Source organism: Cucurbita pepo, chromosome 4 (assembly GCF_057944985.1).
Source record: "Cucurbita pepo subsp. pepo isolate OVF chromosome 4, ASM5794498v1, whole genome shotgun sequence".
Lineage (NCBI taxonomy): Eukaryota > Viridiplantae > Streptophyta > Magnoliopsida > Cucurbitales > Cucurbitaceae > Cucurbita > Cucurbita pepo.
In genome coordinates, this window is record NC_141801.1 from 7,949,171 (window position 1) to 7,965,553 (window position 16,383).

The following is a 16,383-nucleotide window of genomic DNA, read 5'->3' on the forward strand; positions in this document are numbered from 1 at the left end:
AAAATCAATATAATAGTTTACAGTTAAATTAAGTAAGCATCTAATAATTTTAAAATATTTATGAAATATCTAAAATAATATAATAGTTTTTTTTTTTTTTTTTTTTTTTAATCAAAGATAAAGTTGAAAGTACATTAAAAAAAAAAAAGAAAAAAAAATGGTAATAGAGAATAAGTTAAAATACTCTTTTGGTCGTATGTTCAAATTTATAGGAAAAATGGTAATAGAGAATAAGTTTTGAAAAGAAAAAATTAATCTAGGTATAAGAACTAAAATTTTAAAATTGTAATTAATATCACTAGATCATGCACAAATTAACCAAAAATAATCTGTGTTTAGCAGCTTACAAATTAATCTCTAGTCATGCTAATACATAAGAAATTTAGAAAAATTCAGGCCAGTCTTATCAATTCTAATTTCAAAAAATCTTAAAAATTGGTCATAGTTTATTGTTGATTTTCTAATGAAATCCAAAGCGTCAAGTTGCAGGCTGTTGAAAGCCTGTATTGCAGACTTGCAGTATTAAGAATTTGGAGTTTTTTCTCCCCAAAATTTTGACTGATCTATAGAAATCCATTTTCATTCCAAAATAATCTCGAAAATTTTCCGGATAACATTTATGAATCTGAGTCAAATTTCAATTCTAGATCGATAAAATGAACCGTACACAACAGCAGACGATTAATCACTCAAATTAGATCAATTCCAATTTCGGCTACAATCGATCTTGACCTGACATAAACCCTAAACCTCGAGAAACATCTTAACAGTTTACGAAACCAGAGATTGAAAAAAAAAAAAAAAAAATCAAATCAGATGAGCTTGAAAGGAAGAGGCCAAGGAGTGGAACTAGGAACCTCGATTTTGTCCTTGATCCGCTGAATCTTCTTCTCCTTCTTCGGCCTGGCGTTGCCGTACGATCCTTTGAATATTTTCCCCTTCTTCGTCTTCTTGTCACCTCGTCCACAAAGGATCGGAACCAGTCCTTCCACCGCCATTGACGACGTTAGTGAAGGCGACCGGCGCTCCGCCGCCATCACTCCCCTAGCTACTGCGCCACACCACTGCATCATCGCCATTTTTGTTTTCCTTTGCAAGATTGGTTCAGAGCCCAACAACTGTAACGAAGGAGGCAAAAAGGTGTAAAATATATCGAGTGTATTGGAAAATATGGGCTGGGCCTTGAGCCCATTAAGGAAGCCCAACTTTTCATAGCCATATCATTTCATTGTTAGCTTAAATTAACATATTGTGTGTAGCATCAAATAATGAAAAAAATTGGAAAAACACGGTACCTATAAATGGTATTAGAGCGTGTTTGTTTTAAAGCTTCTAGGGAAACACGGAAGGAAAAAGCCCAAAGAGGACAATATATGTTAGCGGTGGGTCTGAGTCGTTACAAATGGTATTAGAGCCAAACACCGAACGGTGTGCCAATAAGAACACTGGGCCCCAAAGGAGAGTGGATTGTGATGTCCCGCGTTGGTTGGGAGGAGCGTGCTCTCTTTAGACAGAGAATGTGGGAGGGACCCGAAGGGGGTGAATTGTCATCTGTCTCACATTGGTTGGGGAGGAGCAACATGCTTTGTTTAGACCGGGAATGAGAGAGAGACCCGAACCGGGGTGGATTGTCATGTTCCACATTCGTTATTTATTTATTTATTTATTTAAAGTTCATTCCTTTTCGAGTTGAATGAGATTACTTACACTTAACATCTCGAAATTTCCTTTCTATCCCAGAACCGATGTACTACGAACACTGTTTAATAAGTATTGAGCGGTCCTGAAAGCATACTTCCATAAGGACACGGGTAAAGATAAATTATTTAACATATTTCTAACCATATTCATTAAAATACGAATACGCCAACACCATTTTGTTGTAATGTTCTGCCCACTTTGACACTCTTGACACACTTGCAAGGTCTTCGATAAACTCTTGGGTTCATTTCTCTTGACTGTCTTGCCCGACTAGACGCACAAAGTGTGGCTCTGATACCAACTGTCAAGGTTCTACATTTTTTACCGTGCGGCGTCGTGATCTTGACATGCTCACAACCAGTCTTAAGGGAAATTAAACACCATATATATTTTTCGCCCCGGCTTTAGCTTGGCACTACTCTTGGCCAATCTGCATACTTTTTGAGTGACACATAACGGTACACCCCACGGGGTGTGGCTCGCAAGCCAACCACGATATTACTCTTCACGGTACTAAATACTATGGGAGTGGAGTCTAGACGGCTTGTTATTGACTTGCTGGAAAACAAACGTGCTTCAGACGAATACGAAAACTTGTGCACATTATCTACGGGCTATCCCCCTTCGGACCTATTTCTGTTGTTCGCCCATCTTGGACTCGGCCACTGAGACTCGCAACGTAGACGTGGCTATTCAGTGTTTGTCATAGCTGTGGGTGAGGCTGACTCTCTCTGCAAACACTCACCAGACGACTATGGACTTAAAATGGACACTTTGCCCTGTTGTGGCCAACTTGGCCTCAATGTGTGTATCCTCTGAGTTGCACAAGGTGGGCTCGTATGCCCGACCACGACATCTTCTCGTCGCACCATGACACTCTTCTATATTGGCCCGCATGTGGCTGGAGGGCGTCCCTCTTTGCTTGTCATGACGTGAGGGTCACAACTTACTCTTTTCATAGTATGGTTGTGACATTCTCCCCCACTTAACTTAGTCATCGTTATCGATAACTTACTCGGGACACAATCGCATTGCGGATTGTGACACTAAGCACACGACACGACTTCTAGAAAATTAGCAAACTGACTAGGGCAACGTTCGGTTCTCTTCATATTTTTTATATTATTTACCACTCGTACGCGACTTAACAATAAATTAATTATGTCCACTAAACAACCAAAAAATTCAATCAACTTAATCCAATCGGTACAACTTTGATTGAATTATAAAAATTATGGTCGGAGTTTGTTCATAAATTTTTATTAAAATTAATATATATATATATATATATATATATTTTTTTTTTTTTTTAATTTGATCTTAAAAAAAAATATCAATTTAATAACTTTAATTCCCCTCCACTCCAGCTTCACCCGAGAACCATTTGTTTCAGTCTCACAGAGCTTAATTTTGTGATGGAGATGCCTCTCTCCCGCCTCCTGATCTCAACAAGATCAACCTGGTCCATCAAATCCATCCCAACCTAATCTTCATCTCTCATTCTTCCTTTCTTCCTTCTCCCTCTCGCCGCCGATAGAGCTTTCCGATCCCACCCGCCGTTATTCCCTTCAATGGAGCTCTCTGGCGCCACTTCTCTCTCATGGAGCCGTACTGTCTCCCATTCTATTCGCATCCCTCAACACCTTGCGGTAAGTGTTCGATTCTCGTAATCTCATTTATTAGCTTTGCTTCGGCGTTGAGGAGTTTGTGGTTTCTCTGTTTTTCTTACTTTAAATTCTCTTTTGCTTGAAGATATGTGGCAAGAGGCTTAAGGTTTTTTGCGCCATTGATGAAACAGAGATGGTATGTACTTACTTGAGTTTCTGTGTTTATGCTTTATTGTAATTGAGAATTGTAATGTGTGTTAATTTGAAGTCAGTTTGTTGATCGTATTTCCTGTGTTTGATTATTGTTTTCCTATATTTTTGTAGCTATTGTTGTTATTGATCGTATGGGGCTAGGTAATTTGAGATTTCGTAATGAAGCTCTATTGACTAAATGGTTGTGGCGTTTTCCATTGAAGTAGAAGTATGGTCCTCACTTTCTCTAGTGAGCCTTGGTTTGTGGGTTTATAGGCACTTTCTTGAGTTCTCGAAGGCTATCTCTTGGGACTTTCCCATCTTTTCTAATTCTGTGAAGTGCTCAATTGGAGATGGTTCAAACACTCTAGTTTTTGGAGGACTATGGGTTGGGTGATTACGAGCTTCTACCTCGGTTGGAGAGGAGAACGAAACATTATCTTATAAGGGTGTGTGAACCTCTCCCTAATAGACGCGTTTTAAAACCGTGAGGCTGAGAGCGATACGTAACAGGCCAAAGTGAACAATAGCTGCTAGCGGTGGGTTTGAGCTGTTACAAATGGTATGAGAGTCGGTCACCGGACGGTGCGAGACACTGGCTGGAGTAGGGCTAGACCTTCTCCATAGTAGATGCGTTTTAAAACTATGAGGCTGACGACGATACGTAACGGGCCAAAGCAGACAATATCTGTTCCCTTGCCTGTACCCCCTTTCCTCCTTGTGGTTGTGTCCCATAGCTTGGTCTTTTAATTTTGGTTTTCATCCTCTTTCGAACAGGGAATCATATGAGTATCTGCTCTTTTTTCTTTATTGGGAGACTTCCATATTCATCCGACTAGATGGCATATTCGTTTTTGGTTCCTTAATGCCTCATACGCGTTCCCTTGTTCATTTTTCTTTACTTCGGGTAGCCATTATGCTTCTAGAAATTCAAGGTTGAAATTTTGAAGGTCATTTTCTTAGTTAGATCTGTGGTTGGTTAGGTCCTATTTTTTTAGTTGTTTTTCAAGCCCTTTTGTGTTCTTTCATTTTTCTCTACTCAATTTCTTGTTTAAAAAAATTGTTGCAGAAAAATCAGCTCACTGTATCAATAACTGGAGCTACAGGCTTCATCGGTAGAAGACTTGTGCGACGGCTAAATGCAGGTTATATTTGTTGGATGAAAGTCCCACATCGGCTAATTTAGGGAATGGTCATGGGTTTATAATCAAGGAATACTCTTTCCATTGGTGTGAGGCCTTTTGGGGAAGCCCAAAGCAAAGCCACGAGAGCTTATGCTCAAAGTGGACAATATCATACCATTGTGGAGAGTTGTGTTCATTCTAACAATATTCTATACATCGAGCCAGACGTCTTGAAAAACCAAAGACATCAAATCTTGCTCTTTTTTTTTACCCCATAGTTTGTATCTTTAAGCTTCCAGCTCCAATCTGCTTCTCACAATGTAGTAGATAAACGACTGATTAAGAATTCTTTGATGTGTTTCTGGCCATAGATAACCATAATATTCGAGTTCTGACACGTTCTAAATCTAAAGCTAAGTTGATTTTTCCGGGTAAGAAGGTAATACATGTCAATCGTCTTTCTTTGTTTTACTGTATCTTCTGAATCTTCTTCTGTTTAATTATTGAACTACATTCCACAATTTGTAGCCAGGGAATTTCCAGGAATCGTGATCGCAGAGGAGCCAGGGTGGAAAGACTGCATCCAAGGTTCAGATGGTGTTGTTAACTTGGCTGGGATGCCCATAAGTACCAGGTGGTCTTCTGAGGTTAGTACATATTTCCTATGGATTTTGACCCTTTCTAACATGATTTATGGTCCCATATACTACACAAGCAAGTAATAAACTGTTCAGTTAAATACTACTTGCTTGTACGGTAATTAAAAACTAATCTTGGGATAGAGCTTAGATTAACCGTCTCTGTAGAATTAGACTCAGGACGTGCTTTTGATCGGTTGATCTGACAGTTTGTAATTTGTATGTAAAACAACTAACATTATGTAACAGCTCAAGCCCACTTATAACAGATATTGTCCTCTTTGGGCTTTCCCTTTTGAGATTTCCTCAAGGTTTTTAAAACGTGTTTACTAGGGAGAGGTTTCCACACCCTTATGAAAGATGTTTCGTTCTCCCCAACCAATGTGGGATCTCACACACCCCCCTTTGGGGCAACATCTTTGCTGGCACTCGTTCCTTTCTCCAATCGATGTGGGACCCCCCAATTCACCCTCTTTGGGGCCCAACGTCCTTTCTGGCACACGGCCTCGTATCCACCCCCTTTGGGGGCTCAACCTTCTCGCTGGCACATCGCCTGGTGTCTGGTTTTGATACCATTTATAACAGCCCAAACCGCCGCTAATAGATATTGTTCTATTTGGACTTTTCCTTATGGGTTTTCTCTCAAGGTTTTTAAAACGCATCTACTAGGGAGAGATTTTCACACCCTTATAAAGAATGTTTCGTTCTCCTCTCCAACCGATGTACGATCTCACCCATTATCTCTTACCCTACTTGTTTGACAATCTGAGGACTGGTTATATAATCTATAATATATAATTTTTGCCCATTGTAATACAGATCAAGAAAGAGATCAAGCAAAGCAGGATCAGAGTCACCTCAAAGGTAAGAAGTTATCGAACATAACTAGAGTACTGCAAACAGTTTAAGGGACTTCTTTCCATTTCTAGCTTACAAATGCAAAACCTGATACGTAGCAATATTCAATGCCTCGTTTACATGGTTACTTAACTGATGTGAAGGTTGTAAGGTTAATTAACGATGCACCAGATGCTGCTCGCCCTACCGTTCTTGTTAGCTCAACTGCAGTTGGTTACTACGGTACGTGCTTCTATCTAGATTTACTCGACTATCCCTCTCGAAAAACTATCTGAAAGAACAGATGACACTATTGGATCACATTCATAATCTAAACTTTACTCCTTTTGCTCTCTCTCTCTCTCTCTCTCTCTCTCTCTCTCTCTCTCTCTCTCTCTCTCTCTCTCTCTCAGGCACAAGTGAAACAGCAATATTTGACGAACGAAGCCCATCCGGAAACGATTACTTGGCCGAGGTGAGGAGAGTAGTTAGATAGAGCTAATTAACGAGCGATTTTATTTGTTTTTCTTCGTAAACGAAGATGAAAAGAGTTAAAGCACAATCTTTTGCTTGTGTTTCAACCAAATTTCCATCAATAATAGAGCATAGTGACAATTCTGGGTCCTTTTTTTAATCTTTTGTAGTTCAAGCTTGTGATGGGAACTGTTTTGCCACAAGTATCTTAGATAGAGCTAGTAAAACTTATGTATCATCAAAATGGAGTCATGAAATTATACATGTTCCTGTAGTTCACTCGACCGTTCTCTAGTGCGAAGCAGTTTATCGACGAGTATTAAGATTTCCTTCTATTTGTTATATTGAAATTCTTCACCATTTTGTCTACCTTCATTCGGGTGTTTGCTTAAGACAGTGATTTTCCAGGTTTGTAGGGAATGGGAAGCAACAGCCCTGGGAGTAAACAAGAATGTCAGAGTGGCTCTTATCCGTATAGGTGTTGTTCTTGGTAAAGAAGGTGGTGCTTTAGGTATGGAAAAAATCTTAATTATTAGGTTTAATTTGTCACTGTATTTTCAGCTTTTTTCCATTTCGGTCGAAAACACGTTTATTTTGGTCATTGTACTTTTTAAAGGTTATCATTCTCGTCCTTTTGTTATTTTTCTAAAGATTGTCGTACTTTTGTGTTATAAGGATTACTTTTTCTAAAGATTCTCGTCCTTTATAGAGACTAAAATAGAATAAACTTGAAAAAAATAGACAAAATAGACGATTATAAACAAAATAAAATATAAACTCAATTATTATATATAGTTTGTTCAATCAGCTTTCCACATTAAATTACTTGAAGTTGAAAAGGTTTATGTTAATTTCTAAATCTTTTTTATTTGTAATTTTTTGAATCCATATTTACCTGTGTGCATTTGCAGCCAAAATGATCCCCCTCTTCATGATGTATGCTGGAGGTCCAATGGGATCTGGAAAACAATGGTAATACTCTCCCCGAACACTCCATTATACATTCTTGTTACATTTTTTTTTATTAAAATTACAAATTTGATCCCTATCGTTACGAGATAATTCAAATCCCTATGATTTTGATATCAAACATCCCTATGATTTTGATATCAAACAAAACTATAGGGACTAATTTCTAATTTTTTTTAACAAAATATATTTATTTTTTTGACTCAATAGTGAATTTTGTAATAAAATGAGTTTTGCAGGTTTTCCTGGATTCATTTGGATGACATTGTGGACCTAATATATGAAGCACTGATCAATCCATCTTATAAGGGTAATAAAATTTTAATTATAAAAGTAAAAAAAACGCAGAATTAGCCTTATTTAAAGCTAATGATGTATTATTTATGGACATAAAACAGGTGTAATAAATGGAACAGCACCTAACCCGGTTAAATTGTCTGAATTATGTGAGCGGTTGGGAGCCGCCATGGGCAGACCTTCATGGCTTCCCGTACCTGACTTCGCCCTCAAAGCCGTCCTTGGAGATGGAGCTTCTGTGGTCACTCTCTCTCTCTCTCTCTTTTATCCCTTCCTTTTTACTCTTTAAATTAATCTTCTAAACCATAGGCCTCTATTAGATCCCTACAACTTCTTAGACAAGAAGTTCAAGCCAATTTGTTAGCCTCAGATCAATAAGAACACCTGAATTTCCTGCAGGTTTTGGAAGGGCAAAGGGTAGTGCCTGCGAGAGCCAAGGAATTGGGGTTTTCATTCAAGTACCCGTCTGTGAAAGACGCACTCAAGGCCATTCTTTCCTAAGGGAGTCAAATATAAATCTGAAGAATAGTAGCATCATCTTCCATTTATATATATATATATATATATATATATATATATCATAACACACTATTGACGAGGTCGATTTTTTGTTCAGTAATTTGATTTTTGGGTTTGGTTTCGGTTTCCCGCTCAAATGAAACGGAATGGGAAGGTCATAAGTATATGATTGGGAGGTTTAAGGTATGTAAGAAAGAAACTGGCTTTGTTTTTGTTCACAGTAAGTAGCACCATCTATGTAATTGTTCGAATAATTGTTCGAATAATTGTTCGAATTTATGCCATGAAGCCTCGTAATTAATTATATAGTTTTTAACAATAATTTTTATTATTTTATTTGTAATTTAATTGTTATCCATAGTATGGTTATTAATGTAATCTTGAATAATATGTGGTTGACTTACCCGAGGATCGTGTTCAAGTAATAACTTAAGAGTCTATATGGACAAGGTTGGGTGCCTTGTCCATTGATACGGCCTACTTTGTAATCGTTCGTTCTAAATGATTTGATACAAATCGTTCATGTGGGGACATGTAAGTGAGGGTATCCAATACAATGAGTTTGTATAAGACTGGACCAAGAAATCCAATGCCTCCCATTTTTGGCTGTTCCAAATGATTTGATCCAAATCGTTCATGTGGGGACATGTAAGTGAGGGTATCCAATACAATGAGTTTGTATAAGATTGGACCAAGAAATCCAATGCCTCCCATTTTGGGCTGAGTGAGTTATGAACTCTTGCGGGCTTGTCATTTAATTTAGAAGGACTATTTTAGCCGATTCAATATGCCTTTGTAATTATGGTGAAATCAAATGTAATTACAGGGGTAACAGACCTTTGACCCAAATGTAATTACAGGAGTAAAACGGATGGTGATTTGACCCAAATGTAATTACAGGAGTAAAACGGATGGTGATTTGACCCAAATGTAATTACAGGAGTAAAACGGATGGTGAAATCAAATGTAATTACAGGAGTAAAACGGATGGTGAAATCAAATGTAATTACAGGGGTAACAGACTTTTGACCCAAATGTAATTACAGGGGTAAAACGGACTTTTGACCAATTTGTAATTATGAACAACTCGTGAAGATTGTCTTGCTTTGCTTGTAATGGTTATATCAATGGTTATATCAATGGACATAATGGTTATATCAATAAACATAATGGTTATATCAATGGACATAACTCGTCCTAAGTACATAAGAGTGCAACTTTATCTATAGTGGAGTGACTATAGTTAATGAATGGAAATTGATTAATTAAATAAAGAGTTTAAAATTTGAATGAGATTCAAATTAGTTAAATATATACAAAGGATATCTTATAATATCTAAATATGATTTGTGAGATATAATATCCTAATATATTAAATATGCAAATATATTATTTGGCAAATATTTTCCGAGTGGAAGACCCTCAGGTTAAGCCAAACACACCTCAATCTCTCCCACTTTCTCGGGAAAATGAAATTACATCTCCAGAGAATTTCTCGATACTATTCTTCTCAAATCCTTGGAGTTTTCTTTTAAGAGATTCCCACAAGCATCAACCTTGTGTTCGAGTCATAGCAAGGAAGATCTCGTGGAATGTTGAAGAGCTTTTGCATGATTGGAAAATTTCAAGGACTTGCAAGCTAGAGTTTCTACAAAAGTAGAGTTCTTATTGCTTTTCTTTTAATTCACAATAAAATCAAAACGGTTCCCAATACGTGGATGACACCAACAACTTAAGCCGAAATTATGAATATATACGTGATATATATTCAACCTCTAAGCGAGTACCTTTTCCCAGAGAAGGGCTGGAATTTAGGTACTTCCTTTTCCGGCTGCTCTTGTTCAGTCTCCTTCGTTGCTTCCTACAAAAATGGCAAAATAGAATTTCTATAATGTAACGCAATAAGTGCGAAATGCAATGACTTAAATAAGATGATAGGAAGAAATGCAATTTTAACTTTGGTTGTATCAGTTTCCACCCTAAAATTTCAATTTCATCATCGAATTAAACCTTGGCTTTGGATGCAATTTTAACAAAATGGGAAAATTACCACTACTTTCAATAAAATCAAAATAAAATAACTTTTCCAAAACTCGCCAATTTTAACAAAAAATTGAACATTAGTATCACCTGCTTTATAGTGGATATAATAATATATATTTTTTAATGATTTTTTTTTCACCATAATGATAAATGCTAAGTGAGTACCTTTGAAGTTCCTTTAGGATTTTGATTAGCATTTTGTCCAAATACCAACTTCCCCTGAGCCTGACGAGTTCCATTGACTGAGCTAGATCCAGCAGACTGTTGTGGAGGGCCATGTCTACTAGTAGCACCGGATAGCTTCTCCTCAGATGACCTAGCAGATGAAATAGGCTGGGACTGGTGACTTGAAGATTTACCATCCAAACGTCTTCCTGTTCCCGTGAAAGCACTAAATTTAGGTTCAGCTTCTTCTGCTGGAGCTTCTGCAACTGCAAGAGAGTTCAATGAGACCTTGACAGAGACTGCCTTATTCCTAAATGCATACCTTCCAAGTTTTGTTGCAGCAAATGTGAAAATGAATTTAAATGGGTAAGCACTATGTTGTATACCTAAACATAGTAATCAGTGGCCTTGTTCAACGAGATTACTAAATACTACGACATCAGGCAACTAGAAAACTAAATCTATAGTAAGGTTACAAGCTAATAAACTGCTTGGATAAAATATCAACTTTATAAGCGTTGATAAAATGAGAGAAATCGCCAAACTGATAAAAAGAAAAAAAGAAAAACAACAGAAGCAGCACTAAATTGCAGTAAGAATTGGAGAAAAGGAGTAGAAGTTATGCACCTTGCTCCCTCCCCCTGATTGGTGCAGTAGGCTTCTCTGGTTCCTTGTAATCCAGGGGAGGTGCAAAATCCACCTCACAATCTGTCTCAATGATACTTATTGCATTGGATGGCTTCGTTTCGACTATGTCAATGTAATATTTCTTGTTGTTATATGCCACCATAATACTGCCCCCAGTGGTGAGGCAAGAAAAATTCCTGAGTGTAGTCTCTAAGCTGTGTGAAAAAAAAATGTTGTGTGAAACAAACTTCATCACACCAACCCTTAGAGATACAGATAGAGAAATCACATGTGATCTACCTAAACAAAAAAGAAAGAGCACCACCTTCCCGATTAAGACTAGGGAAGAGTTCAAAAAAGTGTTTGCGAGCAATGTTCTAAAAATTGAACATTTCCTTCACTACCAAGCACAGACAATTTTTCTGTTTTATAAAAAAAATTAGCTTTCATTTGTCCTGTCACTTGTGAAATCAAGTATGGACAGTTTGAAAATACCAATTTGATATTGACCATAGAACTTTCTCAAGGGTACTTTTATCAAGTAGCTAATGTCCTTGAAAGACCAAAAGAACTTCCAAGCAGGCCGTAGTCAATGCATTCTTTCATACGTAGATTTGGACTAGCTTGCATGCACCTTAACTATTCCTAAGAATCCATAGTCTAATCCTAAAACATACATTTGATGTCAAAAGGTTTTCCCGTAATACTCAATATTCCAAGTGACACCTGAGCTTTGAACCCATATATTCAAAGACATTTGATCGGAGCTTTTTATTTTAACCATTGGATCAACACCAACGGACGGTGGGCACTATGATGTTCAAGATTTTGTGTACTTATTGGGCTTAGGTAAAAATAAAGGTGCCATCGGCTAAATTAACAGAGGTTAAGGCATTGGTCTTCAAATTAAATAAGAAAGTGGCAGAGGATTTCAAATTTAGAACACCTTCCTAAGGACCCAAGCTAGAAAGACTAATAAGTAGAGAACAACGCTAGACACATGAACCAAAACTTGAAAAGTTAGCTCACATTGCTTTTGGATTGGAGATATCCAAGAAGTCCTTTGTGTGAGGTTGTAATTTAACATAAGTTCCCTTTGGAAGAGTGACATTCTTCACATGCAAGAGGTCTCCTTCTTGTAAAAGCATGTTCTCCATCATCTGAAGGGTAAACACAATGAGAAAGAAAGTGGAAGAATCCTCGGATAGAAAGTAAGACAGATAATAACACCTGGGATACATATAACGCAAGAGAAATATGGACCCTACCCAATAAGGCATGTAAATCCTGCCTTCTTCTGCAACAAACTCCAAGACCCCACAATGAGAGACCCGCTCAGCGTCATCATTTCGAAGCTCAAATAACATTGGATAATCAATTTGTAATGATGCTGTATGGGTTTATATTTAAAATTCAGTCAACTACAATGAAAAGAACCATAGACAAAACAGGCATACAAAAATTATTTTTAGAAATATGCAAACAAACCAAGGCGATCAAGGGCTGACGGAGGCATTATAACTGGAAAAAAACAAAGAAATAAACAACATGAGAGATAAAGAAGATGAAATTGAAAAATACGTTATGAAGGACATAGAAAATAAACAATAAAAAACGGTGAAGACAGAATATCTTACTTCTATCTCCAGTTTCAATGTGTGGCTGCAGGATGAAAAGATTAACTCAAATTAGAAGAAACTATCTATTTCCGAAGAAAGAAAACAATTCAGTTTTATGCATGCAAAAACAGATACTTGAAAGGCCTTTTAAGATGAAAAGCAACATTCCAATATATATTTAACTTCTACTGTATTGACCTACAAATTAGAGACATGAGCAGCAGTTGTGTGATATTACGTGAAATTCCAAGCTTTTTAAAAAATTAATGCAAGAGCAATGCTTATTACATGCTCACGCTTCAAACAAATAAAGAGCATATTGCAACTGCTGCCTACATTTAATTTCTAGCATGAAGAAGTCCTTTGATATGCATACTAATTACTAAATAATGAAAATGCAATGAAGCCAAGAACCTCCTCAAACGCCAAGTGAGAACATTTCTAAAAATGGTGATAGATGTAGGGGTAGTCAAACCTTATCAATAAATGATGCAGAGAAGCATTGATATCTTTGCTCAAATGATGCTCCACGATAACCATACCCATCATACCCATCAAAATACTGCACATGCAGAAAGATAGAAAGAACATTAATTGCAATATGACTACAAAAGCTAACCAATCTCTTTTTTTAGAAAAATGTAATTATATCTTCACAGTAAGAACCCTCCTAAGATGGAGAGTTGAAGGCCAGTGAATTGCAGAAATAGTAACAACGTAGGCACAGTTAGAGTAAAGTGTAAACTTCAACAAACGTCAATTGTTTAAGTAACAAACTGCTTCTACCAAGTGAGAGTATAAATCGAAAAGAAATTTAAGGAAAAAAAAAACTGGAGTGGTATGATCATCTACCATAAATCATAGCAGTTAGCAGGTTTCAGAGAGCAGAAATAAATATCAAACATTTGGATAAATCAAGTTGTGTTCCACAGCCAGAACAAGCAACACGTCTTAGGTCTAGGATTAACACAACGCACTAATGTAGTTATCTAAAAGCAGAAAGCAGCGATTTCTTAAATTGAGGGAAAGTAGAATCTTCTGTGGGTCGATGAAATTCAAATCCTCATCATAAACATTGAGATAATTTCATAGCTTTTCTTTATTTTCTCATCACACAGATAATATAAGAATCCAATGCCGTTTCACATAACGTCAGAGATTCTATTTTTAACAAGCTGAAAAGGGCATGCATACCATTTTATAGAGCTTTTATAGAGTTCCACAACGGATAATTAACCTCTTACAGGCTCCCAACAGACCGACGAAGAACTGCATGTTGTAAAATATGTGAGAAAACCAGATGTTTGAAAAAGTACAAAATCATAAACCTCAGCATAACTTAAACCGCTTAGTAGCTATTATAAGAACATCTCTTGCATCAAACTGATTCATCACCAAAACAGCAGTAAAAATAAAAACAAAGAAAGAAAGCAAATCCTCACTTCCATTCCGCTTCAATGTCAAACATGAAACAACAGATACAAAGAAAGAAACAAAAACCAAGGCAAACTATACCATAATATGAAAAAATTTCAGAACTCACACCAACAACAACCAATCAATAGCAAACCAAAAATCCGACTGAATGCACCTTAAGTTGCCATGTTTATCTTTCTTCGGCCACAGGTAACAAACAACTTATATTTTCCGATAAACGAAACACAAAATAATCCTACTAAAAAACGAATGCGCTTATACATACGAAAAAACGCAAAGATAAGGAAAATTCAAATTTTCGGTCACTCAGCTTTCCCAGCAAGCAAACAACCAGAACATCATCTTAACTATCATAGAATTCGAATCGTATATATGCAAGACATAACGATACTTCAGCCGTACCGGAGACGAACAACGGAGAAGCAAGTCGCCGATGAACGATCGGTCGCTGGAGGAAGCGCAGAGAGGGAGAAAGAGACCGTTTGATCGGTTTGATCGTTTAAGCATCAGATTTAGAAACCCGAGATACTAAAAGCAAACCAGATGCTCGAATTCGTATTGGCCACGCCATGTATCTTTTGGGCCTGGGCCTTAACCTGGGCCTGATATTGGGCCGATCCTTTTGCAAAGCCCAATTAGTTGCAGCCCACTTAGGACGTTGGACGGAGTCTGCTAAATTTTTTAAAATTTTACTTTTTTTTAGAATATTAAAATATTTTTTTTCTTACCATATAATTATATATACGTATATTTATTAAATTTTATAATTATTTTTTTTATTATTTGTTCTTCTATAACTATTTAAAATAACTTTTAACTACTAAATTGAGTTGAAAATATTAATTAAAAGTTTGAAATAAATAAATATTTTACTAACCTTTTACTTACAAAATTATAAAATTTAAAATTATAGGTGGGATTGATTTGAGTTTTTTAAAAATAGTAACAATTCAATTGAGCCTAAAAAAAAATGTACTAACAAACCTTATAAATACTTCCTTATATTTGTATACAAAAATTTAATTATAAATATTGAATAATTAATTATACGCGTTATAATTCAACAATAATTTATTAAGTGACAATATGATATAATAATAATAAATTGTAAAATAATAAGAAAGAAAAAAATATAAATGGAAAATAAAAGAAAAAATAATGTGAGGAGAGTTTACAAGTTTGTAAGAGAACAATTATCTAGTTCATAAATAATTTAATGGAATTTTCATAACAAATGGTTTGATAAAACTTTTTAAACTTATAATCACAAAATTCTTAACTTTAAAAATCAAATGAACCAAATTTTCAATTCTAAGTATTTTTTAAATTCATATCAATTAGTTTTTTAAAATCTATTAAATATAAAATTAGAAACTTAAATTTGTAGTAAAGATAAACACAAAGTAGAGTAAATGAGAGATATATGAATGATCTGATATCGCATTCATACGAGAGGCGTGAGGATAAAATGACTAAGAAATGATTAGAATGATTGAAATAAAATGACTAAGAAATGATTAGAATGATTGAAAGTCACTACCGGTTCCAACAATGTGCACATTTCTTTTCGGGACTCGATTCATAAAAAATTTATGGTTGAGCGTGCATGTTGGATGAACTCCTACTAATTTTTCTCACAATAGAATATTAGAGTCATTAGGTGCTAAATCCGAATTTTGGATCCTAATATGAATGATGTGGCTAAAGGCAGAATTCAGACCATGGGCCTGTTCTTGATGCTTGCAAGGATAGCTTAAAGAAGCATCAACTATAATAGTTGGATGTATTTAGTGCCCTTTTATTGAAATCCTAATAACATAAGACGTTTGGAAGAAAACACTTCATGTAAAAGCACGCCTGATCGAGCTAATAATATTGCTCATCTTTCTTTTCAACACATTTGAGTATTATTTCGTCTTTCAAAAACAACTTAAATCGCTATTTCGTATGCAATTCCTATCTAGCCTCTTTCTTGTTCGATAGGGACTCACTAAGAAACATAGGAAGAGTGTGGGGCGTCCAAAGGAACACTGTTGTTATACCGAAGACATCAAAAGAACCTGAGAGATCGGAAGAGAATTTCAAAGTGTTTTTATTTTCAGCTTGCAAAAGAGGACATGGATCTACTCAATAG

At 36.1% G+C, this 16,383-nt stretch overlaps 3 protein-coding genes across 7 annotated transcripts; 1 reads left to right on the top strand and 2 right to left on the bottom strand.

The window, feature by feature from the left end:
* Positions 1-626: 626 nt before the first annotated feature.
* LOC111792339 (30S ribosomal protein S31) lies at positions 627-1,133 on the bottom strand. Its single transcript, XM_023673734.2, has one exon. It carries the CDS (start codon positions 1,077-1,079, stop codon positions 813-815), a length of 267 nt encoding a protein of 88 aa, XP_023529502.1. The 5' UTR covers positions 1,080-1,133; the 3' UTR covers positions 627-812.
* A 1,929-nt stretch (positions 1,134-3,062) lies between these two features.
* On the top strand, positions 3,063-8,662 carry LOC111793136 (epimerase family protein SDR39U1 homolog, chloroplastic). Of its 2 annotated transcripts, XM_023674877.2 has the most exons (13): positions 3,064-3,350; positions 3,454-3,504; positions 4,570-4,645; positions 4,996-5,055; positions 5,153-5,271; positions 6,082-6,126; positions 6,264-6,342; positions 6,513-6,574; positions 6,982-7,084; positions 7,485-7,545; positions 7,782-7,852; positions 7,941-8,080; positions 8,239-8,662. In XM_023674877.2, exons 1-13 carry the CDS (start codon positions 3,273-3,275, stop codon positions 8,338-8,340), a joined length of 1,047 nt encoding a protein of 348 aa, XP_023530645.1. In that variant the 5' UTR covers positions 3,064-3,272; the 3' UTR covers positions 8,341-8,662. The 2 variants fall into 2 exon arrangements, with proteins under 2 accessions (XP_086979537.1, XP_023530645.1); XM_087123411.1 differs by lacking the exon at positions 4,996-5,055 and having other exon boundaries at positions 3,063-3,350.
* A 1,061-nt stretch (positions 8,663-9,723) lies between these two features.
* Positions 9,724-14,802, bottom strand: LOC111793138 (ubiquitin fusion degradation protein 1 C). Of its 4 annotated transcripts, none has more exons than XM_023674882.2 (10): positions 14,652-14,802; positions 14,007-14,081; positions 13,288-13,374; positions 12,831-12,855; positions 12,682-12,714; positions 12,462-12,583; positions 12,223-12,353; positions 11,194-11,408; positions 10,567-10,826; positions 9,724-10,219 (listed from the first exon to the last, which is right to left on the bottom strand). In XM_023674882.2, the coding sequence occupies exons 2-10, from the start codon at positions 14,007-14,009 to the stop codon at positions 10,127-10,129; spliced, it is 969 nt and encodes a 322-aa protein (XP_023530650.1). In that variant the 5' UTR covers positions 14,010-14,081; positions 14,652-14,802; the 3' UTR covers positions 9,724-10,126. The 4 variants fall into 4 exon arrangements, with proteins under 4 accessions (XP_023530650.1, XP_023530649.1, XP_086979694.1 ...); XM_023674881.2 differs by having other exon boundaries at positions 10,567-10,832; XM_087123568.1 differs by having other exon boundaries at positions 12,223-12,583.
* Between the last annotated feature and the right edge of the window lie 1,581 nt (positions 14,803-16,383).

Coding starts and splice junctions, on each gene's coding strand:
- LOC111792339 (XM_023673734.2), bottom strand. CDS start 1,079: ATGGCGATGATGCAGTGGTGTGGCGCAGTAGCTAGGGGAGTGATGGCG.
- LOC111793136 (XM_023674877.2), top strand. CDS start 3,273: ATGGAGCTCTCTGGCGCCACTTCTCTCTCATGGAGCCGTACTGTCTCC. Junction 4,646..4,995: donor TGTGCGACGGCTAAATGCAG/GTTATATTTGTT, acceptor TTCTGGCCATAG/ATAACCATAATATTCGAGTT. Junction 8,081..8,238: donor TTGGAGATGGAGCTTCTGTG/GTCACTCTCTCT, acceptor AATTTCCTGCAG/GTTTTGGAAGGGCAAAGGGT.
- LOC111793138 (XM_087123567.1), bottom strand. Junction 12,856..13,287: donor CTGCATCATTTATTGATAAG/GTTTGACTACCC, acceptor TTCATCCTGCAG/CCACACATTGAAACTGGAGA. Junction 10,833..11,193: donor AATCAGGGGGAGGGAGCAAG/GTGCATAACTTC, acceptor ACTCTCTTGCAG/TTGCAGAAGCTCCAGCAGAA.